The sequence below is a fragment of the Oryx dammah genome, unplaced genomic scaffold, assembly GCF_014754425.2.
Source record: "Oryx dammah isolate SB20612 unplaced genomic scaffold, SCBI_Odam_1.1 HiC_scaffold_2, whole genome shotgun sequence".
In the NCBI taxonomy this organism is placed as follows: domain Eukaryota; kingdom Metazoa; phylum Chordata; class Mammalia; order Artiodactyla; family Bovidae; genus Oryx; species Oryx dammah.
This window is the reverse complement of record NW_024070186.1, coordinates 57,580,351-57,608,006: the sequence shown is the minus strand read 5'-3', so window position 1 is coordinate 57,608,006 and position 27,656 is coordinate 57,580,351. Positions and strand designations below refer to the sequence as shown.

General features: G+C 36.4%; 1 protein-coding gene across 1 annotated transcript; it reads right to left on the bottom strand.

Annotated features, from left to right (window-relative positions):
- Positions 1-503: 503 nt before the first annotated feature.
- On the bottom strand, positions 504-27,656 carry LOC120869210. The gene is made up of 7 exons (XM_040248335.1): positions 27,631-27,656; positions 20,155-20,299; positions 16,899-16,992; positions 10,984-11,102; positions 8,525-8,667; positions 2,635-2,832; positions 504-549 (listed from the first exon to the last, which is right to left on the bottom strand). The coding sequence occupies exons 1-7, from the start codon at positions 27,654-27,656 to the stop codon at positions 504-506; spliced, it is 771 nt and encodes a 256-aa protein (XP_040104269.1).

The following is a 27,656-nucleotide window of genomic DNA, read 5'->3' as shown; positions in this document are numbered from 1 at the left end:
AAGCAGCGTTTTCTTTCAGATGGACAGCTTTCCTGACTGGGGAGTTCTGGTTGCTCAGGCCAGAGGAGATGGATGGCAGTGGTATTGGCCCGGGATGAAAGATGCTGAACCTCTCAGGAGACATGCCACGTCAGCTAATGACGGTGCCAACCTCCTGGAACGCTCCCATTGGCTGCATGATTTTCTTAGCTCTAAATGCTTTCTGCACATTATCTCATTCTCACAACAATCCTGTCAAGTTAGTTTTTTACCCCCTATTTTAAGTAACTTATCCAAGATCATAAAGACTGTAGGTGATGGAGTAAAGATTAAAATCTGTCTTCTGGCTCCAGTTTTCAGACTTGGCAGGAACTCCTAGTCCCCCCCTTTCTTTTTTTAAAGTCAGACTATTGGTGAACTAAGATAACCCTGACTTCTGAAGAATGGTAAAAGAATTTGCCTATGGGTGTCCCAAGAAGTGGGCTGCCCTCTACCTCCTGGGATTTACACCTTTAGCTCTATCATTAAGTCCTTTCTCTTTTGAACTGTGCTGTCTTCTTATTGGAGGATCTGAAACAAAGGAGGAAGGGAAGACAGTCACAATTCTAGGTGTCAGTGATCAAGAAAAGCTTATACTTAAATATTCTGATCGTGATGTAAAGGGTCACTGAAAGTCTGGCCTAAATCCTCAACACAAAGGTACCCAGTGACAAAATGAATGTTGCTATAATCCTCATGTGGATTTTTGGCTAGATAATTAAACCTATATTTGGATGAACTTGAGACTTCAGCTTAGTGCTTCAGTAGGAGTGAATACTTAAATCCTTTCATACTTTAAAATGACCACATCTTTCTGTCTAAAGCAACCCTGCACTACCTTGGTCAATACAACCTGGCTTTTTGTAGCCTGATTGTCAGTATTTATGCACCTTGGACTCAATCCAATAGAATTAATACAAAAAAAAAAATAGAAGAACCTCATTATATCCTTCTTTTCCACATAATTCTATACCACCTCATGAATTTTGAAGACAGATTTATAGTGAGACCTCAGGGCATATCAGATTTCAGATAGTTAATCAAACACTATTGTTATAAGGCATTCTTTGAAGAGAGGCAAGTGACTGAGTTGGGACCAAAGTGTTTTCTAAAATCCCTCATATTAATTAACCAAACTGAAACATAATGCTAATAAATTATCTTTAAGACAGATATGTGCTATTTTATGAATGACATTGAAATGTCTAACTAAAACTCCTCTGACTGTAGGAAACAGAATTAATTTTAAGCTTCAAAACATTATTTTGGTTAGATATTAGTTCAATCTAAAGCAACTGTGCTGCTAGATTTTGCTTATATAATATCAATTTGAGAATTTATTGTCACAGAATATGAAATTTTGCTTTCAGACTATAGTCAAAGGGAAAACAATTGCAGTAATGAGATTTATGTAGTAACAACAGAGATTAGAATTTTTATTTTGACAATTTTCATTGCACATCATGGACTGAAGAGTCTGATGTTATACAGGCCTCTAGAATATAGTTGCTATCATGGGAAAATGTCAGTTTGAGAAAGGAAAGCAGTGAGAGAACTATCTTTTGTAGAAATCGAATGTGGAGGAAGGATATAATCACAGACCAGAATGTAGCCTAGAAATGATCTAACCCTTTGTGAGACAGATTCAGAGTGAGAGATGAGATGACTTGTGGTCATCTGGGGGCAAATATAGGTCTAGAACTCAGTTGCTTGTTTCTACCTTTTTAATTTCCATAAGTGTACAAATAGTGTGCGCTTCCAAGGTGGCTTAGTGGTAAAGAATCTGCCTGCATTGCAGAAAATGCAGAAGACATGGTTTCAGTCCCTGGGTCAGGAAGATCCCCTGGAGGAGGACATGGCAACCCACTTCAGTTTTCTTGCCTCAAGAATCCCATGGACAAAGGAGTCTGACAGGCTACAGTCCATAGGGTCTCAAAGACTCAGGCACAACTGAAGCAGCTGAGCACACACACATACTAAAAGTGGTGCTGGGAATTAGCTGCAGATAAATAGGTGGGCATATTACTTGGTGCACACTCAAGGTTGTTAGATTCCATTATTATCATCATTAAGAATGTTCCTAATACTGACAAAGAAATAAAAATGGTTTATTCTTGGCAGGTTTCCAGCTCTTTCAACCACTAGAGTAGATCGAATCAATTACTTTTTTGCATTCACTTAATGGTGCACTTGTGGCCCAAAGATATGAAAGCAAAACCAGAGAATAAACAATTTATAAGATGGTCACTTGGGCCTTGATGGGAACCTACATTTAGAAATTTTATAAAAGACATCTTTTGAATATCCTGAGAGAAAATGCATAGGATTTACAAGTCTAAAATTAAATATCTAAATTTATGTATAGTCCCATTACAGGAGGAGCCTAAAATTTGCACAGCATCATAAATTAACTGATAGAAGAGTATATCAAAAATTAAACACACACACAAAATCAGTTCAAAGTTCTTTAGGTGAGATTAGAAGCATGAATTGTTCAACACACAGTAGAGAAGCTAAATACCTGCTGAGCAAATTTAAGCAAGGTGGGAACAATGGTTAAAAGTATATAATATTCAATGAAGTAGAAAAGATGACTTAAAGCACTTGGGACCTCACCGTTTTCGGTAGTTTTGGTGAAATTCACAAGGGTTCCTCTTGAGCATAAGGGATTCCAGTGGCGTGCACCGTAAACTGCACAGCCCAGTCAGAGTCTCAATATGGTTGTCAGCCAAGGATAAATGCTGTATCTGAGGTAACTTTGGCAATTGCTTGAAAGATGTGAGATGATTTTTGTTCATATTTAAAACTCTGCAACTGTATATAAAATATAAACACAACATCTTGTCATTTGTCTCCTAAAGAGGATGGTAAATTACCAAATATTGCAAAGCACTAGCCTGCCTCACCTAAACTATGACCCCTCAAAGGTATAACAGTGACATTTTCTACAAATATGGTTGGGAAGAAAAAAGAAATATGTATATTAAAATATTAAGAGAAAATGAACAGGGCAGATAAGCCTGAAAGCTTGTCTAAGGCAAGATACGTTTTCTTTTCCAATGTATATACTAGGTGCCTGGCACTGTATTTGGTGCCTGGTGACTTTTCAATAAGTCCTGGATGAAAGAGTAAAGGGCTGCTTGAAATCTCAGCAATATGAAAGTTCACTCAAAGACACATGAAAGCTTCTGAAGAGTATTGCCCCTAAGTAGTGAGATTATAATTGTTTTCCTTTCTTTCTACTTTTCTGTACTTAAATTCGATATTGAGAAAATAGCATTTAAAATTTTTTTAAAAGATTTTTTTTAATGCAAAAGAGAGCTAACAGCTACCCTTGGGAACAGAAATATGTGTTAGGCATTGAGGTTGAATACATTTTCCTGAAAGAATATAATGCTTCTTAATATTTTTGCCTCAAAACCATGATTGTATAAAACCATGCCATTAAAGAAAATAATTCCAAATCTGTCACTGACACCTCGCCTTACAGAAAAATTCCTTTATGCATAAGCTGGGATTTAATACTCTGAGGGAAACACAGGGTATTTATTTATAAACCTCATAGCCCACAAAGACACTTGCTAAGTAATTATTGCTAATAGTAAATATGGTGCCAAACAGAGAGATGACAGTCACACAGCAGCATGGCAAATACAAATTCACTTTGAACAGCCCTGCACATTTCACTATAATTTTTCACATCCATTAGTTTCATTTCCCTTGTTTCCTTCCATTCTCCATAGGGATATTTTGCAGTCTTAACCATATCTTTGATAACCTCAGGTTTCCACTCTTTCCTAGGTGTGTGCCATGTAAACAGTTGTATCTGACTCTTTGCCATTCCATGGACTGTAGCCTGTCAGGCTCCTTTGTCCATGGAATTTTCTAGGCAAGAATACTGGAGTAGATTGCCATTTCCTTTTCTATGCGATCTTCCCAACCCAGTAATCAACCCAGTGCCTGTTTTGTCTCCTTTATTGTAGACGGATTCTTTACCTGCTGAGCCATCGGAGAGCCCCACACATAATCATTAGATGCAATTTAATCCTATTGCAATTTCTAATGGAAAACCTATCTCAAGCAGATTCTGTCTCTGTGCCTCTCTCTCTGTCCTCATCTGAAATCTGTTCTTTCCTTACCTGCTAGTCATTTTCTCTCATTTTCAGTGTATACCCTGCCACTCTCTCAGCTTCTCAGTTCAGTTCAGTTCAGTTGCTCAGTCATGTCCAACTCTTTGCAACCCCATGGACTGCAGCATTCCAGGCCTCCCTGTCCATCACCAACTCCCGGAGTGTACTCAAACTCATGTCCATTGAGTTGGTGATGCCATCCAATCATCCAATCATCTCATACTCTGTCGTCCCCTTCTCCTCCTGCCTTCAATCTTTCCCAGCATCAGGGTCTTTTCTTCCCATGAGTCAGTAGTTCTTCATGTCAGGTGGCCAAAGTATTGGAGTTTCCTTCAGCATCAGTCCTTCCAAGGAATACTCAGGACTGATTTCCTTTAGGATGGACTGGTTGGATATGCTTGCTGTCCAAGGGACTCTCAAAAGTCTTCTCCAACACCGCAGTTCAAAAGCATCAATTCTTCGGTGCTCAGCTTTCTTTATAGTCCAACTCTCACATCCATACATGACTACTGGAAAAACCATAGCTTTGACTAGACAGACTTCTGTTGGCAAAGTAATGTCTTTGCTTTTTAATATGCTGTCTAGGTTGGTCATAACTTTTCTTCCAAGGAGCAAGTGTCTTTTAATTTCATGGTTGCAGTCACCATCTGCAATGATTTTGAAGCCCCCCAAAATAAAGTCTGTCACTGTTTCCTTTGTTTCCCTATCTATTTGCTATGAATTGATGGGACCAGATGCCATGATCTTAGTTCTCTGAATGTTGAGCTTTAAGCCAGCTTTTTCAGTCTCCTCTTTTACTTTCATCAAGAGGTTCTTTAGTTCTTCTTCGCATTCTGCCATAAGTGTGGTGTCATCTGTGTATCTGAGGCTATTGATATTTCTCCCAGCAATCCTGATTTCAGCTTGTGCTTCACCCAGCCCAGCATTTCTCATGATGTACTCTGCATATACGTTAAATAAGCAGGGTGACAATATACAGCCTTAACATACTCCTTTCCCAATTTGGAACCAATCTGTTGTTCCATGTCCAGTTCTAACCATTGCTTCCTGATCTGCATACAGATTTCTCAAGAGGCAGGTCAGGTGGTCTGGTATTCCCATTTCTTGAAGAATTTTCAGTTTGTTGTGATCGACACAGTCAAAGGCTTTGGCATAATCAATAAAGGAGAAGTAGATGTTTTTCTGGAACTCCCTTGCTTTTTTGATAATCCAACAGATATCCACTGCTTTTTCTAAATCCAGTTTGAATATCTGGAATTTCATGGTTCATATACTGTTGAAGCCTAACTTGGAGAATTTTGAACATTACCTTACTAGAGTGTGAGATGACTGCAATTGTAAGGTAGTTTGAACATTCTTTAGCATTGCTTTTCTTTGGGATTGGAATGAAAACTGACCTTTTCCAGTCCTGTGGCCACTGCTGAGTTTTCCAGATTTGCTGGCATATTGAGTGCAGCACTTTCGCAGCATCATCTTTTAGGATTTGAAATAGTTTAACTGAAATTCCATCACTTCCACTCACTTTGTACATAGTAATGCCTCCTAAGGCCCACTTGACTTCCCATTCCAGGATGTCTGGCTCTAGATGAGTGATCACATCATTGTGATTATCTGGGTCATGAAGATCTTTTTTGTATTAGTTCTTCTGTGTATTCTTGCCACCTCTTCTTAATATCTTCTTCTGTTAGGTCCATACCATTTCTGTCCTTTATTGTGCCCATCTTTGCATGAAATGTTCCCTTGGTATCTCTAATTTTCTTGAAGAGATCTCTAGTTTTTCCCATTCTATTGTTTTCCTCCATTTCTTTGCATTGATCATTGAGGAAGGCTTTCTTATCTCTCCTTGCTATTCTTTGGAATTCTGCATTCAAATAGGTATATCTTCCTTTTCTCCTTTGCTTTTCCCTTAGCTTCTTTTCACAACTATTTGTAAGGCCTTCTCAAACAACCATTTTGCCTTTTTTGCATTTCTTTTTCTTGGGGATGGTCTTGGTCTTGATCCCTGCCTCCTGTACAGTGTCATGAACCTCCATCCATAGTTCATCGGGCACTCTGTCTATCCGATCTAATCCCTTGAATCTATTTGTCGCTTCCACTATAATCATAAGGGATTTGATTTCGGTCTTACCTGAATGGTCTAGTGGTTTTCCCTACTTTCTTCAATTTAAGTCTGAATTTGGCAATAAGGAGTTTATGGTCTGAGCCATAGTCAGCTCCCAGTCTTGTTTTTGCTGACAGTATAGAGCTTCTCCATCTTTGGCTTCAAAGATTATAATCAATCTGATTTCAGTGTTGACGATCTGGTGATGTCCACGTGTAGAGTGTTCTCTTGTGTTGTTGGAAGAGGATGTTTGATATGGCCAGTGCATTCTCTTGGCAAAACTCTACTAGCCTTTGCCCTGCTTCATTCTATACTCCAAGGCCAAATCAGCCTCTCATATTCACCATATCACAGATCCTCAATCGGATAATGTTAGGGGACATGACTGACAAACCAAGTGTGATTTTTCTCCTGGGGCAGAATAGAAGGAGGCTATGAATATACATGCATTAATTTTCTACTCTCTTGATACTTTGATTTGACAGATGTAGAGTCTGAATTGCAATTATATAATTTTATATTAACATTGTATTTCTGAAGAAAGAAAGGCCAAAAGAATACATCTAAAGAATACTAAAACTGGGTCAAGTCTTTTCTTTAATGATAAGAGTTTCCCTTTGTCTCTCTTTTTTATATAAGATAGGAAAAATTTGGAGGTTTACTGATTTGGATCAAGTCAAATTCACATACCGCAAATTAATGGTCTTCTAGTGTAGTGTTTTTAAATTATGTTATGTGACTATTAATATTCTTGTACATTTATTTAAATAAGTATTACAAAATATAACCAATACATCCTTATTTTATCCCTAGAAGAGAGGCTAGGGGGAAAAATTGAACAAATTAATATCACGTAACTGATGCTGGGAAAGATTGAGGGCAAGAAGAGAGTGGCGTGACAGAGGATGAGATGGTTGGATGGCGTCACTGTCTCAATGGACAGGGAGATAGTGAAAGACAGAAAAACCTGGCATGTTGTAATTCGTGTGATCAGAGTCAGATATGACTTGGTGACTGAACAACAACAACCAACTGAATAAATTAAAATGGCAGTGATATTAAGATTCCTCTGAAATTTTTTATTTTGGTATTTTTTATTTTGGCATGTACACCCATGGTGGATTCATGTCAATGTTTGGCAAAACCAATACAGAACTGTAAAGTAAAATAAAAAATAAATAAATAAATAAATTTAAATATATATATATATAATTACAAAAAAAAAAAGATTCCTCTGAAATTTTTTATTTTGGTATTTTAAAATGTGTCATTTGAAAAGAACATAAGTAAAATCAAATGTTATGCAAGTCTGTCTAAAGTTGGGAAGGGACTTTGAAAATGACTGTAGATCTTCAGGGACCATTACATATTCTGCCACTTCCTCTGTCTGCTGGGCCATATGGCTCCCCTGGTAACTGTGATGAGCTCTTTTCGTTGCCCTGCCTCAGCCCCGGCTCAGAGATGTAGCTTAACCCGCTCAAGGATTTACCTTCCCTTCTTGTGGCTGCTTGATATTTCCTAATTCTTTTCTGGGATCTTCTGTCTGCCCCTCTGATGGCTACCACAGCTTGCTCTAGCTACACGTCTGCTTGGTGAAGCAAAGGGCAGCTCTGCACAGAGTTCTCAAGCAATCCTGAGCAAGGAGGCAGACTATCTTTACTATTATCTTTAGTGTCCTTGGGACATCAAAGAGTCCATATAAATTAAAAATTCTTTTATTTCTGTCACTGTTCTGATTGACAACTCCTACCCCTCTATTAGAATGTAAAGAATTTTATCCTAAATCAAATCAGAGAGTAAACTGAAAATAAATAAAATGTTCTCGGTTAAAAAAAAATTTTTTTTAAGCAAGTGAACCTGAAGTCAAGACTCTTGTCAACTACCTATAGAGTCTTTCCCTGTAAACAGTCAATAAACATGACTAAAAATCACTATCTTACAAGGATAATGTGTATATAATGTGATTGTATTTCCAGTTCACTACACAAGGAACATAGCAAGCTTTTCTGCCAATATGTCCTATGATTATTAATTATTCCCCTAAGAACTGGTAATAACAATATTAGTTTGTAAAGGAATAGATTTTTCTTGCTAAGTGTGACAGTTTGATTTATAAATTTCCCTTTTTGCCTTGCTCAGACATCACTTAGCACTCTCACTTTCAAGGCCTGACCACATGAGGAGACCCCCAACAGGTAAAGACATTGATCACATGTACCCATATAATAAAGACTTGACTTTAACTTAGAAACTGGACATGCTAGGGAGAAGGTACCTTGGCAATCTTAAGGCACTTAAATCCACCAGTGAATTGTCCACTAACCAGAGGGTTTCAACTCGAATTAGTCTTCTAAGAATCCTGTTAAAATTTTCAACTTGATAAGGGTCCCCCAAATCCTGAAATGAAAGGTTCAAATTCTGAAGGGAAAAACAAATAAAAAGAAAAAGCAAGTGCTTTGTCAACTTTTAGAAATAGTTATTAATTTTAACTGTTATATATTTAAGTCAGCAGTTTTTACTGTTTTGTTTTTGGTCTTCTAAAATATTCACACATCCAAACACTCACAATTATTGCAGAGATTTTCAAGATAGGAAAGGAGGGTAAAGATATTGACTGGATTATTTAGAATTAAACACCAGGTGGGCGGTGGCAGGTAGAGATGGAAAGATCCTTCGATTTTGAAATTTTTCTGATATGAAAAGTAGAGGGGGTAAAGCACTGTTTGGGTTTATATGATTAGTTATCTTTGAAAGTGAAAGTCACTCAGTTGTGTCTGACTCTGTGACCCCATGGACTATAGAGTCCATGGAATCTCCAGGCCAGAATACTGGAGTGGGTAGCCATTCCTTTCTTCAGGGGATCTTCCCAACCCAGGGATTGAACCCAGGTCTTTAGCCTCCTTGGAAATTCTCAGAAATTTCATTTATAAAAATTTCAGAGTTAGATGCCATCATTCAAAAGATGGAAAATGTGATTTTATTTTAAAATAACCAGGGGCATATACATATACATATATGTGACATATTTCTGAGATAGTGGATATTTTATTGTTACTTTTAACATCAGTCAACTTTGACATCAAAGAGATTAAAACCACTCTCAGTGGTAGCATTGGTCTTGTAAACTCTATTTCTAAAAGTCAAGTTTACTTTTTTTGTTTCCAAAATTTTGCCATCAATTTCTGTGACTAGAAATTATTGCATAAGATGACTTTCCTTTTTTAAATTTGAAGCAAGATAATTTACCATTTTTAAAGAAATACAGATATCTCTGTCTAAAAAAGGTCTTGATATATTCAGATATTAAACATTATGAAATTTGATACTTTAAGTTCTATTTTCCCCAAGTATAAAAGGTCTTCATTCTAAACAAAACTAAAGAAATATTGAGATTATATCTATCATTTCCACATTAAACATCACCTTCTCAAATAGGCTGCTTTTCCCAATAAGTTTTTCTGTAATAGATTAGGGTTCATTTAGCCATTCTCTTGCAGTATAATTATCTAAAGGCCAATTAAACTTTCTATGAGAAATTTTTAGCAAGGTACCATTGGCCTTTGCAATATATCCATGGTTTAAATGACAGCTATAAAGAACAAATGCTTGTATACACTAGAATGATTACTTTTAAAAGAATCCTGGGAGTGGAGGTTAAAGTTTTAGGTGTGTGGTTTAAATTTTTCAAATAAATAAGTAGGTGCACTATATAAATTTTAAAGAGTGGAATGTATCCATTATATGTGACTAATTAAAATTAATTTTAGAAAGAAAAGAAAACACTGTACTGGGAAACAATATTCTACTTTCCTAGCTTCCCTTAATAAGTTGTGTGACCTTGGGCAAATTGTTTCTCTTTCTAAACTTTCCTTTCCCTTTTGAAAGGAAAGTGTTTGGACCAGACCCAACCTGAAGCTCCTTCCCAACCCCTAATCCTAGAATTCTATGACATACGAGATTCATCTGTGAAACAGAAGAGGCACTGGGAGATCCCAATAAGTCTCATTTCTGAAAGATTTCCTAAAATCCTCACATGCAATTTGATCACTTTGAAACCTCGCAAATATTGGCATCTTACTCTGTTATAAAGAAGTTCATTTATTCTTTTATTGCTACCAATGCTTATTTTTCACAGTTAAGTCTTCAGTCCTCTGCTTAACCATGACTTGAACGCTTGAGTGATGGCAACCCCACAGCTGGGTAATGGTTGAGAGCTAACTATGGGAACAGTTTCAATGCTAGTGGCACAGCCAGCTGAGTCATTTTCAGCACCAAGAAACCACACCTCAAATCCTTCAATGCTGAAAGTTTGATTTGTTCCAGGATAGCTCTGTTCAGACCCCAGTGGCTGCCCAGATCATCAAAACTTTTAGCTTTTACCACATCATTCAAAGGAGTCCAGATTACATCATAGACTCATTGATAAGGATTATCATTCAACACTTGACTTTTTATTATAAAAAATCCAATTTCATTCTCTGTTCTTTTAAACTTTTTCCAAAGTTCAGCAATATCAATATAAAATGAATATTAGAAAATAAGTAGCATGTCTTGATGAAGATAAAGGGTGGGGAAAAGAGATAGAGCACCAGTCACAACTATTTTCAGAGAAATTTCTAGAGATGTGCTTAAATGTGTTTTGTTGTTTATTCTGGCAATTGACTTTTTAAAAAATGCCATAATTTAGTCAACGAAGGAAATATGCTTTTTTTTTTTTTTTTTTTAAGCTCTCACCATGCAGTCCTCCCAGTTTTCCTGCAGCCACGTTTCCCATTTGTTTTTTTCAAGGACTCTTTTCTGTGAAGGCAAAGTACATTCCTCCTCTCTGAAGAGCAGCTCTTCGGCAGAGGGTCCTGAGCAGAAATCACAAGGTGAGATCTTGGAAGTAGGTTCCCGAAGACAGGATCAACACCCTCACTGGATGCATGACTGGTTGTTTTAAACTTCCACTTGATATTAGGACTGAGGGAGACAGGATTGAACTCTCATGCCCCAATAGAGTGAGCATTAACAAAATGTGATGTATGTGACTAAATACACTTCTGCCTGCCTAATCAGGCTGGGGGAGAGATGGGGACAGAAGAGGAGCCAGGACTTGACCACTATGAACACTTTCTAATTGTTTAAAATTGTTTTCCCTGAAATTTGCTGAATAACTCTCATGTCTTCCAAACAAAATACAGTGAAACCTCCAATGTGAAAACACTAAATCAGATGCCCAGGTATGACAATAATAGATTAATCAAGAAATGATTATTAAATATTTAAATCTCCCAGTTCCTGTGTTTCTCTTCCTGCTGCCAGAAGCCTTGAGGCCATCTCTGATGAGCTTACTTCCTAGGCCTTCCCATCACCAGATGAGTTATACAAGAGAGAGGAAATAGCAAACAAATCAGCAATTTTATTTCTTTTTCATCTGTCTTACTTTTTTTTCAGTTTACAGGAAAGTGAATACAGTTATCAGAAAAAAATAGGGCTGTAGATTATTTTAATTTAAATTGTTCACAAGTCTGCTACCTATGGTCTAGGTTTCTGTAGAGGATCAAAAGTCAGCTTTAACCTAAATTCTCACATATAGATTTCTTTTTAAATGCAATTTAGCACATTACTATGACAAATATTGTGAGGTTCAGAGATAATTTGATGATTTTCTAGAGTAATTAAAAGGGAGGAATGACCTCTATTAACTGTAGGGAAAAGTCAACATGTAGAGTTAACTTTTAATCTTACATCAATTACTTCTAGCTCAAGCAAGTGAGAAAAATCACCAATATAGTAGCTTTAATCTTCATATAATTTTCTCTTTAGGGATCATGAAGTCACTCTTGACTTTCTTTCTCTTTTGTCTCTTAATGCAATAAACCACCTAATCTTACCAGTTTTCCCCTTGAGAATCTGTCCCTTCCTTTTCAATGTCCAGACACTCACATCTGAACTGTAGCTACTTTCTCTTAGATCTCCTGCTTTGTAATCTTCTCTTCTTCAGAATAAATGGCACAAATTGCTATCCAGCTCTCCTAAAAACAATGTTTACCATGGGACTGATATTTTCAAAACCTTTCAGAAGTTTCTTATTGCTTACCAAATAAAGATGGAAAAGCCTAGTTCATCAGGCAATGTTTTCTACAATCTTATCCCAGTCCCCATTTCCAAACTCATTTCCTACTATTTTCCAGCTTTATTGTCCTCTAAATCAGGTTTGCACATAACTTCCAGGGTTGGGGAAAGGGTATTTTGTTTCCAGTCTGGAGTTAAGTGGCAGGTAATTGTCTGACTCCAGATGATTAATTATACTTCTCCAAGCTGTTCAGTTTTCCACATCTGCAAAAATATGGGAAAGTCTAGCATCAAGGGCCCATCAAGGGCTGAATTTGGTGAGAAATTATGTTTGAAGGTCACAATACTTTATAAAGATTTTATAAATATCTAATTTATAAAATTATTTCTAATACTTTTAGACCAACATAGGTTTTCTTATTGTCATAGACCCTGACACTCTTATCATGCTGCCACAGGCAAACTTCACTCTTTCCTGATGCCAATCAAGCCCCTGAAAGCCACCCTAAACTTTGTTGTTTAGTCACTGAGTCGTGCCTGACTCTTTTGAGACCCCATGGACTGTAGCCCACTAGGCTCCTCTGTCCGTGGGATTTCCCAGGCAAGAACACTGGAGTGGGCTGTCATTTCCTTCTCCAGGCGGTCTTCTCCGCCCAGGGATCAATCCCACATCTCCTGCACTGGCAGGCAGATTCTTTACTGCTGAGCCAGCAGGTTTGATTTTAATTCGCTTCCAACTCGAACATCTTGTATTTCTAAGAGTCAGACCTGGCACCATTTGTATCCACTTCTCCTCACTCCATTTTTTCTGGAATGCATGCTTTCAAAGGTGAAAAGAACACAGAAACGATATTGAAGGTATCAAGAACAAACTTTGCTTTTTGTGGCAAGTCTGTCTGGACTCTGATGGGTGATAATGAGCCCATTTATGAAGGATTTATGGAAGGCAATAAGAGCAAGAGACCAATACTTCATTATTTTGACAAAAGCATCAGTTCTTTCATCAGACACAGGTGGAAACCAAGAATCTCACCTGCGCTTTCAGGCATTTCTCTCATAACAAGCTGTAATGTTGCCACTCAGGAAATTACATAGCCTGAAGGTGGTAGTATCCCAACGACTTTACAAATTAAATATCCTTGTACTAGGAAATCACCTTCTTCATTGATTAGGATGATTGGAATTAAAAGTTATAGAACTGGAAAAACTGGACCAGTCAACTCACTGACTGGGGAGACCTTAGGCTTTATTGTCTTTATTTACACCCTCTTTCCCACACCAAATTTGGTAGCTTTCTTTGTGCAATAGCTATACCAGAGTTATTAAACTCTGCCCTGTATTTTTTGTTTGATATCTATTGATCTTCTGCTCTTTCAATTATTTCTTTTTAAAGCAGCTTGCAAAGATTTCTTTGAAGTTAGAAGCCAAAGGTCACTTCCACTGTGAGGAGATGTATTAAATTGGATTCTTTTTATTAAAAAAAAAAACCTCAGACCTGCTTGGTAATTGAAGATACAGCTCAGCAGCTGAGAACTGAAGTCTGGAATATCTGACAGCCCAGGGATGTTGGCTTTCACCTGCCATCTCTGAGCTTGTTCTTTGTCCCTTCATTGGATTTCTAACTCCTAACAGCAGTGACTGAATTAACTTGCTGGGGGATTTTCGACCAGGAAGAATCTATTCTTTAAAATAATTCTGCCTTGGCTTCGTTTAATTGGGAGGAGTTAAATCAGTCTCTATCTGGCAATCAAAGCCCTGGGAAATTGCTGTTTATCACACACCAGCTAACCTTTCTTTTCTTGGGAACTCTTCCTGAATGTACAACTAGGACAACTGAGATCAACTGCAGTAATTTTGATGAGTGGTTCAAGATCTAATCTAGAAAGAGGGGCATTCTTAGAATGCTTTTGAAATGCACTTGTTCTCCATCTCACACAAAAAACACTTAAAATTGAAGGCAATGACCAAGGGACATCTGTTTTCTTCATGGCTTGAGTTGATGGGATTTTTCACTGTTTCCTATCCCCTAGATCATGCTCTATTCCTTTTACAACCAGTCACTTGAGAGAGACTGGGTGTTGTTAATGGCCTAATGGAAGCAAAATGTGCCTTATCTCTGGAGAGCGATGATATCCTCTGCATGAATGACCACTGGGATCTTCATGAGGGCCGATTTTGCTGACTGATGACCTCAGCACATGACTTGGCTGCTTAGATCGGAGAAGGAGGGAGACAGCTGGACTCTTTTTACACATGCTCCGTTTCAGTTTACTCCTAGATTTTTATTCTTCTGTCATCTTCTCCACTTTCTTCAGTAGTGCAGTTCTCTCTAAATCTCAACTCTCCACCTGTCACTCCAAATACAATTTATTTTGCCTCATGGTGGCTACCACAATTATCAACAACCTCCACCCACATTCACCTGCATAAATGCCAATGCTCTTACATTCCGTTCCCAGTGTTTCACTTCCTATTCAAATGTCTTCATTTCCTGCCTCTCTCCAAGCCCCCTCAATCAATTTTTCCCATGGTAGGGATCTCAGATCACCTGCAACAGAATCATCTATAATAAGTTTAATAAATGCAGATTCCAGGGCCCCACTGCATACTAACTACATCAGATGCTTCAGGCATAGGGCCTGGGAATCTGTGTTTTCTGCACACTTCCAGGTAACTTGTGCACACACTGAAGTTTAAGAGCCTACTAAACCTTGCCTTCTTTAGCCTTTGATGTAACCCTTTCTCTTTCTTTTGTTGACGAACTCTATACCTGTGACATACATACATGGCCTCATGGCCTCTGATCTCCTTCCTTCCTAATTCCCCATACTTTATTTTTATTGTTTATTTATTTTTTTCATTAAAATGTCTTTATAGTAGGTCTTTATTGGTTATTTGCTTTAAATATAGACATGCATACATGTCACTAATTTCCCATAAATTGTTGCTCTTAGAAAAATATTCTAAGGTCTCCAAAGGAAAGTATAATTTACCTCTAATAGTACTATCTAATAACATTTTATTATTATAAAATATATTAATATAATATATAATCTAAATTATTACATAAAATAATGTTTTATTATATAAGCCAGTGAATGCTTAGCTGCAAATAGATATGGTAGAGTTAAACCATAAGAACATATTTAACTCACAATTTTATAAAAAGATGTTATTTTAATCACCTTTGTCATTTGAGTTTGAGTGAAAGAAGAAAAGCATTAGTGGGTAAAGTAATCCAATTGAGAGATGGAAATGGGCAGATAAATATACCTATAGCAACTTTTCTTATATCAATATTACAATTGTATGATAGACAATGTATCTGCAAGTCTACAAATACAGATGTAAATTAGTCAAGATACTTGATATTTTATAAAGACCAAATACTCACTGCAGCAGGAATTATGTCTAATATTATTTCATCCACTTATGAGGGATGCAAAAAATAACAGTCTCTGTTCCTACAGAACTTATAATCTATTGCAGCTACTTCTAGAAATCAAACATTATGTATATCAAGGACTTCAGATTAAAAATCCTTCATACTGTCACACCAGCACACATAAAATCTGACAGTATGAAAGAGGAATAATAAAGCATTGGTTATTTTACCAAGTTTAAAATGTTTAGTGAAAATGCATAATGAAACTACTGGTTTATTTAGATTCTCTTTTAATGCTTTTTAAATCAATGTAGGATTAACCAGCTTAAAGTCATCCACTGAAGTAACAGTGTTATTCACGATCATAAAATTCCAACAAAGATCATTGGTTAAATAAATTTAATAATATCCTTATGATGGAAAGATATGCAACTTCTAAACAATTTGTTTAGAGTAATGTTTATAACATGGAGCAAAGAAAGGCTCACAATATCAGATGAAAAAACTCAAGAAATATAGGTGTCCATATTATTTTGTAAGGAAATATATATATGCTTTTCAAAAAAAGACTAAATGGAAATAAAAGTCACAGTGACTATTTCTGGATAGTTGAATTACAGGTTCTTCTGTTTTTGTTTTCTAATATTTCATACAGAACATTATTATTTATATGATCAGCTATAAGATTATGCTTTTAGGGTTTCTCTGGTGGTCAGTGGTTGAGTCTGCCTCGCAGTGCAGTGGACACTGATTGGTCCCTGGTCTAGGAAGATCCCACATGCCACTGAGCAGTTGAGCCCATGTGCCACAACAACTGAGCCCGCATTCTAAAGCCTGAGAGCAGCAACTACTGAGCCCACTTCAGCAGCAAGCTACTGAAGCCCTTGCACCCTAGAGCCCATGAAGAAGCCCAGTGAGAAGCACGTGCACTGCAATGATGAGTTGTCCCTCCTCACGGCAAGTAGAGAAAGTCCACACACAGGAGCAAAGAGCCACCACAGCCCCAAAGTAAAATAAATAAAGGAATACATCTTAAAAGAAAAAGAGTATGCTTTGAAAGGTGGTTTCACTAAATTAACAACTATATGGTCTTGAAAAAGGAAATTTTTCTACCTCTAGGTTTTTATCCCCAAGTAATGTCTTATTATCTTCAAAAAACATCTACCAAGAGCATGTACATAAAGATCACACACTTCTGTTCCTTTACCTTCTCTTACTCGTGGGCAATGCAGTTGACTTCCTTGGATGTCATTTTGTTCTACTTTGTGCCAAGTGAGGTACTTAAAAGAATCTGATGGAAGCTTTAAAGTAAGAGAGAAGAGAAATATCATCTGGCAATAAATATTTCACTTACTTTATGTGTACAAGTAATGTGAACCCATCCAAACATTGAACTAAATTGAACTCTAGGTACCTAATGACATGCTTATTGATGTTATGTTAGTCCAATCTAAATTATTTATTTTTATTCGATTTTGCATCTTCCAATACCTGCAACTGATTTATGTTTGATGACAAATGATAGCACAAATAAATATATGCATCCATTCATGAATCCACTTTACACCACCTCTAACAATCTGTCCTCTGCTATTTACTGAATAGCTCATGAGGAATCTCATTCTATTTTAGAATAGTTGTAATTGTTAAAGGTTCTTTATTATATGGATCCGAAGTAATCCCTCTAAGTTAGTCCAGTTACAAAAGCTCTGCCTTTTGAGAAAACCCAGAAGAATTCCTTCACGTGTGACTACTATTTTAAGTGTCTGATAATAGTTGTCATCCTCTTTGTCGTTTAGTTATTACTTATAGATCATGGTTTACAAATTATTGACTATTCAGGAAAAGCGTGGTTCTCCTTGGGAAGAGTTCCATTTTACTGACATTGTTCCTAAAATGTGTGGCCAATATTGAATGAGATATTTCAGCTCTCTGGTCATCTTTCTTGTTCTGGACAATGTATTGCTGACCAGAATATGTGTCAAGATCACATCTGGGGCAATTTTATGCTGTTTATTGTTACTGAAGCTGTAGCCAATCAAAATTCCTAGTATCTTACATGGCTTATGATAGTTTCAAGGTTAGCACAAACAAAAAGGCATATTACTCAGCACAGAATATGTTAGATACATACACCATAGATTCATTCTTCTGTTAGCCATGTTATACCTATACAGACAAACCAAGGATATTTGATTTGAAGAAATGCCATTACAGTATTTGGAACAACTACATTCATCTCACAGAACAGTATTTTGTATAGTTTTTCTTTGCTTGAGGCTGTGTGACTAACATAAAAAACATTTTCATCATTAAATAAGCTTATGAGGCACTGGATTAAACAAAGCCAACCATTTCTTTTTACTACCGGACTGCTCTGCACCTTTAGTATCTTAAGATATATTTTGAGTCTATACTACAAAGTATTTTCCTGGAGTTTTAAACCATAGAACCTTGCATTCTTAGCGTAGCACATGGAACTAGCCCATCCTATAAAGCAAGATTTGGGGCAAGCTGTCTCAAAATAAATTGGGAAGAGGTGGGTTTTTAATAATCATTTAACTTCAATCTTTTACCTTCATTACTTACTTACTGAATGACCTTAGGTGGTCCATAAACATTTAAACATATTCATTTAAAAATAACAAAATTCTTTAACTTGATTAACAGCAACATTTAAAAGTTAATTAATGCTTGAACAATTCTTTGGGACAATCTGAGGATTTGCTAACATACTTTCAAGTAATTCACTTATTCTTCAGAAATATATTTTAAAAAACTAAGAAGCACAAACACATTTTAGATATTGAAAAAAGTAGTCTATCTTTGGCTGTTCGGTTTACATGTTTGTAGAAGCATCTTTCCCAATCTGTTATGATCTTTTGGAATTTTTTTTGCTTGTTACTGTCATAGAATAAAAAGTTTTTTTAAGTTAAATTTCCCATAGTTGCCACATCCAATGGCCTTTTTGTGCTATTTCATGAGACTCTAGCTGGGGAAAAATGAATCTAAGCTAAAGCTATATTGAAAATAAAGTTTCCATTTTTCAACTGATATCTAATTTTATGTAAAAGAAAACTGTCAGTTTTTTAAAGGAGTTATGTGGTTGATTTGGAGGTTTCCAACATCACAGGAAAATGAGCCATTGCATTTCTATGTTTATATCTATGAAAGGCTGTCAACATATTGCAGTTGTGTGACCATGCTTTCTTCTTAAAGGACTAGAAGGAGATCAGCCCTGGGATTTCTTTGGAAAGAATGATGCTGAAGCTGAAACTCCAGTACTTTGGCCACCTCATGCGAAGAGTTGACTCATTGGAAAAGATTCTGATGCTGGGAGGGATTGGGGGCAGGAGGAGAAGGGGACAACAGAGGATGAGATGGCTGGATGGCATCACTGACTCGATGGACATGAGTCTGAGTGGACTCCAGGAGCTGGTGATGGACACAGAGGCCTGGCGTGCTGCGATTTATGGAGTCGCAAAGAGTTGAACACGACTGAGCGACTGAACTGAACTGAACTGAACTGAATATTCCTGTGTCTTACCCTGTTCTTTTTCCTTTTTTGATTTTGATGAACCAAGTGATTAATCCATTGGTTCAATAAATATTTTTGAAACTAGAATGCTTCATTTCAACTCACTAATGTATTGAAAAATAAATATGGTGCCCCTGATATGTGGCAGGCACTATCTCAGACACTAAAGATACAAAGTTAAATAAAATATGGTATTTGTGCTTGAAAAACTCATTTTCTGTAATTTGAGAGGCAAACATAGAAATCACTCATTTTCATCCAAAGAACAAGTGGAAAATTTTTGAATGAAGGAAAGGAGGGACAAAGCTTTGTGATTCCACTTAGATGGGTTAAAGAAGAATCTTGGAAATGGTGAGTTTGGGAGGAAAATTTTTTATCTTGTGGACAAAGGATATTCCATAAAGAAAGGAGGTAATTCTTAGACTAGAGACAGAATTTGAACTCAGTGGGGAAAGGAAGGGACACCGTTATTATCTCTGGTCCTTATCTTTCCTATTCATCTCTGTCTCTTTTGTTTTCCTTCCTTCACCCCAGATTCTTTCCTTTCTGAGTTGGGACTGAGAGTAGCAACTTTCATTTTCTCCCCAGTTACAAGGATAGGTTTAAGACATGTATGCGTGTGTGCTAAGTTGCTTTAGTCATGTCCAACTCTTTGTGGCCTTATGGACTGTAGCCTGCCAGACTTCTCTGCCCACAGGATTTCCCAAGCAAGAATACTGAAGTGGGTTGCCATGCCCTCCTCCAGGGGATCTTCCCTCCCCAGGGATCGAACCCGCATCTCTTATGCTCCTGTCTTGGCTAGCAGGTTCTTTACTACTAGGCCCACCTTGGAAGACATGTATACACTTATTAAAAAGTGTAAAATGTCAAGCAAAACGCATGTTAAACTTACGACTAAGTAAAGAACTAATTAAAAAATTCTTACCAGGGATGATAGTCCAGAATTCGAACGAGAATATAGTGTTCTGTTCCTGGAGAGAGCCCACAGGGTGTGTGTCTCACTCAGATAGGAGTTGTAAGATGAATTAGACGGATAAGTCTCCTGATCACTTGTGGTTTGACCTGAGGAGCTGAGTGAAAGAAAATGCTTAAGAGGTTCAAGAGGTAGGGGATATATGAATACTTACGCCTGATTCACATTTTTGCATGGAAGAAACCAATACAACATTGTAAAGCAATTATCCTCCAGTTCAACATTTTAAAAAATGCTTGAAGTTTTTAAATGTAAATATCTTTGTATAAAACAACAATAGCCACAAATTATAAGCACCAGCTTTTCCATTTATAGGAGAGATAAATGATACCCTAGGAATTCTGTCATAGTCCTAAACACATTTTTTATGGCTGACAGTCACTTAAGAAAAATTCTCCTCGAGGTAAGAGTGTCTACAGAGACTGCACATCTTAGAAAAGTAAATCTAAGGGTACACACAAATACATGCTCATAGGATATAAACAAGGAAATCAGCCCTAATTTTGGAATACCATTTCTAGTAGAACTACTGTTACAGATTTGGCTTGTGCCAAATAAGGTTTAAACTTCCTACCGGTTTTCCCATTGATCTGAGTCTTCCATTTCCCCTGAAATTTCCCCAAAACCTATTATATTTCCTCAAACTGGTGGACAAAGGATATTCCATAAAGAATAAACATATTAAAAATTCAGGTTCTTTAATCAATGTTACTCACTTTGAAATACTGCTCAAATATTTCACTTAAAAACTGTCTTATTCTCTCTGTATTCCCATTGCTATGCCACTGAGATATAAAATGTCTTTTTGCTTTCCTGTATTTATTATTTACTGTTATTCTTGCACTTTTCCCTTTCTCCTCAGGAGTGGTTATATTTCTCTTTCTATAATTGGTACTGTATATTACTTTAGGTCAATTTAAAAATGATATCTGAGTATGCTTTTCCATGTTAAATAAAACTAGAAATTGTATCTATCTCTGGCCTCTTTTTACGCTTGATGGATTATTTTTCAGGCTCCGAGAATCTTAAGAGACAGCATTCTATATTTTATGGCACAGTTATTATGAAGCTCTGTAGCAATTTTGCTTACAAGAAACTGACACATCTCTTGTATATTGAAGTTGCCTTCATGAAGTATAATGTAGAAATGTCTTTCATTTTTCATGTATTAACTGATGCATTAGAGTAGAAGAGCATAGCCATTACATCATATTCTAAAAATAGTGCTACTATGCCATTAAGAAAATAAAACAACTGTGCCTTGTTATCAAGGAAAAAATTATCCCTCCATCTACCACTAAATAGCAAAAGATTTGGTCTTAGTCATGTGAAAAAGTCATAAAATATATATCTCTCCAATATTCCCCAGTTGAGCAATTCTTTAATAACCCGGATATGGTTTTCTTGACATTACCAAAGAATATCTTGCTATGGCAACAAATTAACAAACATTAGAAAAACATTACCATGTGCAAAATTATTCCTGAAGCAGGTAAATCCTGCTATCTCTAACCAGAGATTTTTTTTGCCAACAATCAGGGGGAATAAAATAAGGCAAAATGGAATAGTATTTCAGGGAATAAACAGAGGGTAAACATTTAACTAACTTTTGGTTTTCTTGTCTTTATGAAAATATGTTAGCTGTTTTCTGCCAAAATGAAATCAGGAAAATAAGGGTAATGACATGACTGACTCTTCTGTGATTCTGAACTTTAGTCATGGTTACACAGTGATGAGGGCCTGACAAAACATGGTCCACTGGAGAAGGGAATGGCAAATCACTTCACTATTATTGCCTTAAGAACTCTATAAACAGTATGAAAAATCTGGCTTAAAACTCAACATTCAAAAAACTAAGATCATGGCATCCAGTTGTATCACTTCATGGAAATGGATGGGGAAAACATGGAAACTGTGTCAGATTTCATTTTCTTGGGCTTCAAAATCAATGCTTACTCTGACTGCAGTCACACAATTAAAAGATGCTTGCCTCTTGGAAGAATAGCTATGGCAAACCTAGACAGTGTATTAAAAAGCAGAGACATTACTTTGCTGACAAAGGTCTGTATAGTCAAAGCTTTGTTTTTTCCAGTAGTTATGTATGGATTTGAGAGTTAGACCATAAAAAGGCTGAGCACCGAAGAACTGATGCTTCCAAACTGTGGTGTTGGAGAAGACTCTTTAGAGTCCCTTGGACTGCAAGGAGATCCAACCAGTCTGTCCTAAAGGAAATCAACCCTGAATATTCATTGGAAGGACTGATACTGAAGCTGATGATCCAATACTTTGCTCACCTGATGCAAAGAGTTGACTCACTGGAAAAGACCTTGATGCTGGGAAAGATAGAGGGCAGAAGGAAAAGGGGACAACAGAGGATGAGATGGTTGGATGGCATCACTGACTCAATGAACATGAGTTTGAGCAAACTCAGGGAGATAGTGAAGGTCAGGGAAGCCCATGGGGTCATGCTGCAGTCCATGGGGTCGCCAAAAGCCAGACACGACTTCACAACCGAACAACAACACAGTGATGAGAAGCAGACCCAATAGGAAAATCTGGAAGTGTCTCTCTCTCTCTTGTTTTTAAACCTAAAGTGTGAGAAACGCTCTTATTTTGTTTAAAGGAGAGCACAGGGAACCATAAGCTCACAGAGCCAAAATGTCTGATAAGAAAGATCCAGCTGATTGGGTTTTCACTGTACTTTGGTTGTGTAGTGCTGCAAGACCAAGTACAACAGCTTCAAGCGAAAATCACATTTACAAGTAACTGAAAATTATCTCATCATCTTAGTTTACATTAGATTATTGGAGAATTTAAACTAGAAGAACTATTTGTGCCATTATCTTGACTTCTACTAGACATTTATGAATAACAGAAAATAATTAAAACTTTGGTAACAGAAATAAATAGGCAAATAACATCCACACTCTTTCTTTCTCTTTCACTGGCTTTTTTCCTGCCAGAATGGAATGAAATTAATTTGGTCTAGAGTTTCAGCTAAGGACAGATTATCTGAGAAGATTCTAACCAGTAGATAACTAGTCTGACTCTCTCTCAGTGTGATTACTTTCTGTGAGTCCCAAAGGCTGAATTCTTTCTCTCATATGCATATATTCCTGCTGGACACCACATCAGAGGTCAGTGGTGAAGAGCAGTGTGCTGACATCGTGAAGTAAAACCTTTGGGGAATTCTGAAGCTCTTCTTTGTTCCATTACTTCTGTCATAAGTTCCATATAGAAGTTTACTTTGGTCTGGTTTCGGGGGAAAAATATTAGCAAAGAAAGATAATTTGTGATCCTTTAGTTTAAAAAAGAAAAGGTAGAGCGTCTTCCAGGTTATCTAACTAATCCAAACTTCTACCCCATCTGCCTTCATGCTCATGCCACTGATGTTCAGAGTGCAAAACCATGAGTCCTGGGAATCTAAAACTCTTACTACTGTGACCTTGGGTCACTTAGCACCCCTGGTGGATCCTTACCTTTAATATTCAGAAGATAACGTGGACTCTGCCTGAGTGAAAAGCTTTTCTGGTTTGGTTTTGTGTTTCTTTGGCAATAATATTAACAGGATGACAACTATTACTAATATAATAATTTTATAATTGACATTTATTAATCATATGCTATGTGCTAGGCATTACACTAAGAACTTTACAGAGATTAACTCATTTAATCATTGTTGTTGTTCAGCCACCAAATTGTGTCCAACTCTTTGCAACTTCATGGACTGCAGCACATCAGGCCTCCCTATCCTTTGCTATTTCCTGGAGTTTGCTCAAATTAATGTCCATTGAGTCAGTGATGCCATCCAACCATCTCATCCTGTGCCACCCTCTTCTCCTTTTGCTTTTAATCTTTCCCAGCATTAAGGTCTTTCCCAATGAGTCGGCTCTTCATAGCAGGTGGCCAAAGTATTTAATCATTAAAATCACCAAAATGCGTAACATTGTTATTTTGATTTTAGAGATGAGGACGCAGAGACTCAAAGAGGTGGCATAACTTGTCCAAGTCAAACAAGTAAATGATCCAGTGTTTTTAATTACTACAATTCAAATAAGATTCAGACAAGTTACTGTGATTCTTTAACTGTAAATCTGTATCATTTATTCAGATGCAGTTGTTATTAAGGAAAATCATTAATATTGATTTTTCTTATTCTGACTGCTTCACTTAACTACAGATAAATAATTCACTAGTTAATAAACCTTGTAAATCTGAGCAGTGGCTCTTTACTGAAAATAAATGGTAAGCCTTTAGTGGTAGAACCTATGAGAACATCATTCCAGGTGATATCAAGCTGTTTTAAAAACCTTCTCATGTCTCCCCTCCCCAAGAAAAATAAAACCAGGCTTGTAGTTTAGTTAGTATTTTGGTTTACTCATTTTTAATCTTTCTGCTTGTATTGAACAAACAATTATCATAAATTGCAACTCTAAACCTTATGAAAGAGAAATTAATTTTATTAATGCTGTAATATAAAGTTGCCATGACTAAAACAGTACAGCATTTCTCAGGAGTGATTTATGATGTCTTTAAAATAGGTGGTATTATCTGAATTGGCCATCTGTTCTCAGTTTCAAAAAGTGTAGAATGGCCAACAAGAGGGGATCTGGTGAGCTGAGACTGCAGGATGAAAAACAACAATAATATAAGTTATCAATTCATGAGCCCCTTTCATTGGAAGATTGCATTGTTGTTTACAATCAGGAATTTATAAGCCTCATAAATTGTCGGCTGCAAAGGGATGCTATCTGTTTAATTAAAATGTCAAGTTGGTGATTATGTAGCTTTGCAGGGAAAGGAAAAGAGGAAGTGGCAGATGGCCTCGTTTCTAAGGTGAAGTGAAGGAGGCCGTATTGAACACACACCATCCAGAAGGCCAGGGGGCTCCTTCAGACGGTCAGCGTGGTCAAGATGGCATTGCTTACAACTCCATTTCTAAATGTTCCATTTATATTTAGTGCTGCATCATGAGAGCTTTGTATTTAGAAGAAAAAGCTCAATTGCATTTTTCAGTTAGCAAAGGACGCTCCCCAAGTCCTCAGATGCTTTCTTTCTCTCCCCAGATTATTGAACGAGGTTCTCAGATCTAGTGGGATCTTGCTAAACGCATGCACTTAGGTTATCAGCTAGAGGAATCTTACCATGAACTCTAGAGCATTAAATTTGCTGGAAGAAGATATCAATCCAATCTCTGATTACTCTGACCATTCTTCTTATCTTTTAAAATCCCAAACCCTGTCCTCTCTATGCCTATGTATAAGTTTATTCATTTGTAAAACAGGTGATGATTGTGCTATCTACATGTTAGGGATGGTGATGTAAAACACTGAGAGAGGAGGTTTCATGAAATCACGAAGTCTTTTGCAATTATAACATGTTAGTGTATGAAATAGCAAATTTGGTAAACCATGTTATTGCATTCAAATTTCTGATGGCTCTAAATTAAGTTCCGAGAACTAAATTCATAAATTAAGTAATCATATAGCAATGAATGTTCTAAAATACTCATGTGTTTTACAAATATCCCTAAAATTTTAGTACCTAAGGCCCAGAATTTTAAGATACATCTGAAATTATTTAGATTGTTGATTCTAAAAACAGAGGAACAAATTATAATTTTGAAAAATATACAACTAAAATTGTAATTTCTTTATTTCTATCTTAATGGTCAGATTTTAATTTTATGTAACCTTGTATTCTAATGAATTTTTCCTGTTCCTGTTGCTCTAACTCCATATGCATTCCTATAAACACAAATAGGCCCCCATATCAAGGTACAACAAAAGTAAAAGGACAGACGTATCAAAATTCTTTAGAGGAAAAGCTTGTAAACTTCTGTACCTGTTAATGGGTTCATTGATATTTTTAGAAACACAAAGTTATATTAAAATCCTAGGAACAATGAAGATAAACTGAGATACCTCTATGTTTTCTTTATAAAATTATATTTAGAAACTTTTAGAATGTTATTGTAACCACATACATAGCTGCTATTTAGAAGGTTTCCAGTACTTGAGGAATGTTTTACTACTACCTATATTGTTACAGTTTTGAAAATTCAACCACGTACAACACTGAAAGGGAGAAGAAGAATATAGACACTAAAGGACAATGTGTGATTAGGTAGTTTTGTTAACAGAGACAAAACTAGAAAATTTCAAATGAAATTAACAGTATGTTAGGAAGGTACTATGACTAAGACTTATTTCATGATGTGCAGAAATGTGATTGAACAAATACTGGCACTAAGAAAACTTTTTTTTTTTTCCTTTTTTCTCCTTCTTTCTCTCTCTCCCACTCTTTCACAACTCCTTCAGAATTTGAAGATTAAAGTTTAAATTGCAGCCTGGGCATCACTTTTTACCCTGTCTCTGAAATAATTTTATAAAATGTACTAGCTTAAAAATAATCATATTGATCATAAATATCATTTTTTTACAGAATTCATGAGTAAACTTCCTCTTGGTACAGTGTATTAAGGGTATTAGCAAGTAGGAAAAATAAATTTATAACTGGTCACAAAACTTCTACACATTTAAAAACTATTGATTCACCTGCCCATTTCCAATTATTTCACAGTTTTTGACATTAAAATAAACATAACATCTACATACTGCTGAGATGAGATGTTCAGAGTTTGCTAACTAAAAGAAAGCTTCTGTAATATAACTGCTTCAGCCTTTAAATCCCTACTTAAGCATGATTCCTATCTTAACTATAGGCAGTAAATTTAGGGAGCTATAAATAAATTTCACACAGTCATGAAAGCACAATGTATTTCATCCTGAAAACTGAAGGTGCAAATCTCACTTTTTTAAGGATGCGAGCCAGTTTAAACTCATATAAGGACAAAACATTCAAGTCCTTAAGAGACCTAATCATATATTGTCTAATTATCAGCATGCTTTGAGAAACATTTATGAAACAGCTATGAAATTTAGGAATGAGGAAATAAGTATTGGGTTTTGGCCTCTAATTTAATCTGATTTATGACTTTTTATTGATCTAGTAAAAGTCCTGTTTTTGGTAGTTATTTCATTTAAATGTAACTCATAGATAAAACTAATATTAACTATAATTAGTGGGTATTAACTAATAGATATTTCCTTCTGGCTGTCCTATCTGATCTTCCTCCTGAAGTTCACGCACGCTCTCTTAAAGTGCCATGTGTAGCTATGAATGTACCAGTACTAGACAGCAAGTCCAGCTCTCTGTTACAGCAACGATTACCTGAATTGCATTTGCAGCCAGTTGCCTGCATATAGGAGAGGCGGTGGCTCATTTCTCTAAGCAACAGTCATCAGTAACCCAGATTTTATTATTTTACATTTTTAAATGAAATTTAATCCAGGAACACACAAACCTCTTGTTGTCTGTTTTCTCTTTAGGAATGAATAAGACTACTTGTAAATTTCATTTGCTTACCTTTCGGACATGTCTTGTTGGTGCAT

Excerpts from the sequence above, each read along its gene's own strand:
- LOC120869210 (XM_040248335.1), bottom strand. The coding sequence starts at position 27,656 with ATGCACCAACAAGACATGTCCGAAAG. Across the intron at positions 8,668-10,983 it reads AAAACTGGGAGGACTGCATG|AATTTGAACCTTTCATTTCA; the intron begins GTGAGAGCTTAA and ends TTTTCCCTTCAG. Across the intron at positions 550-2,634 it reads CACCAAAACTACCGAAAACG|ATCCTCCAATAAGAAGACAG; the intron begins GTGAGGTCCCAA and ends CCTTTGTTTCAG.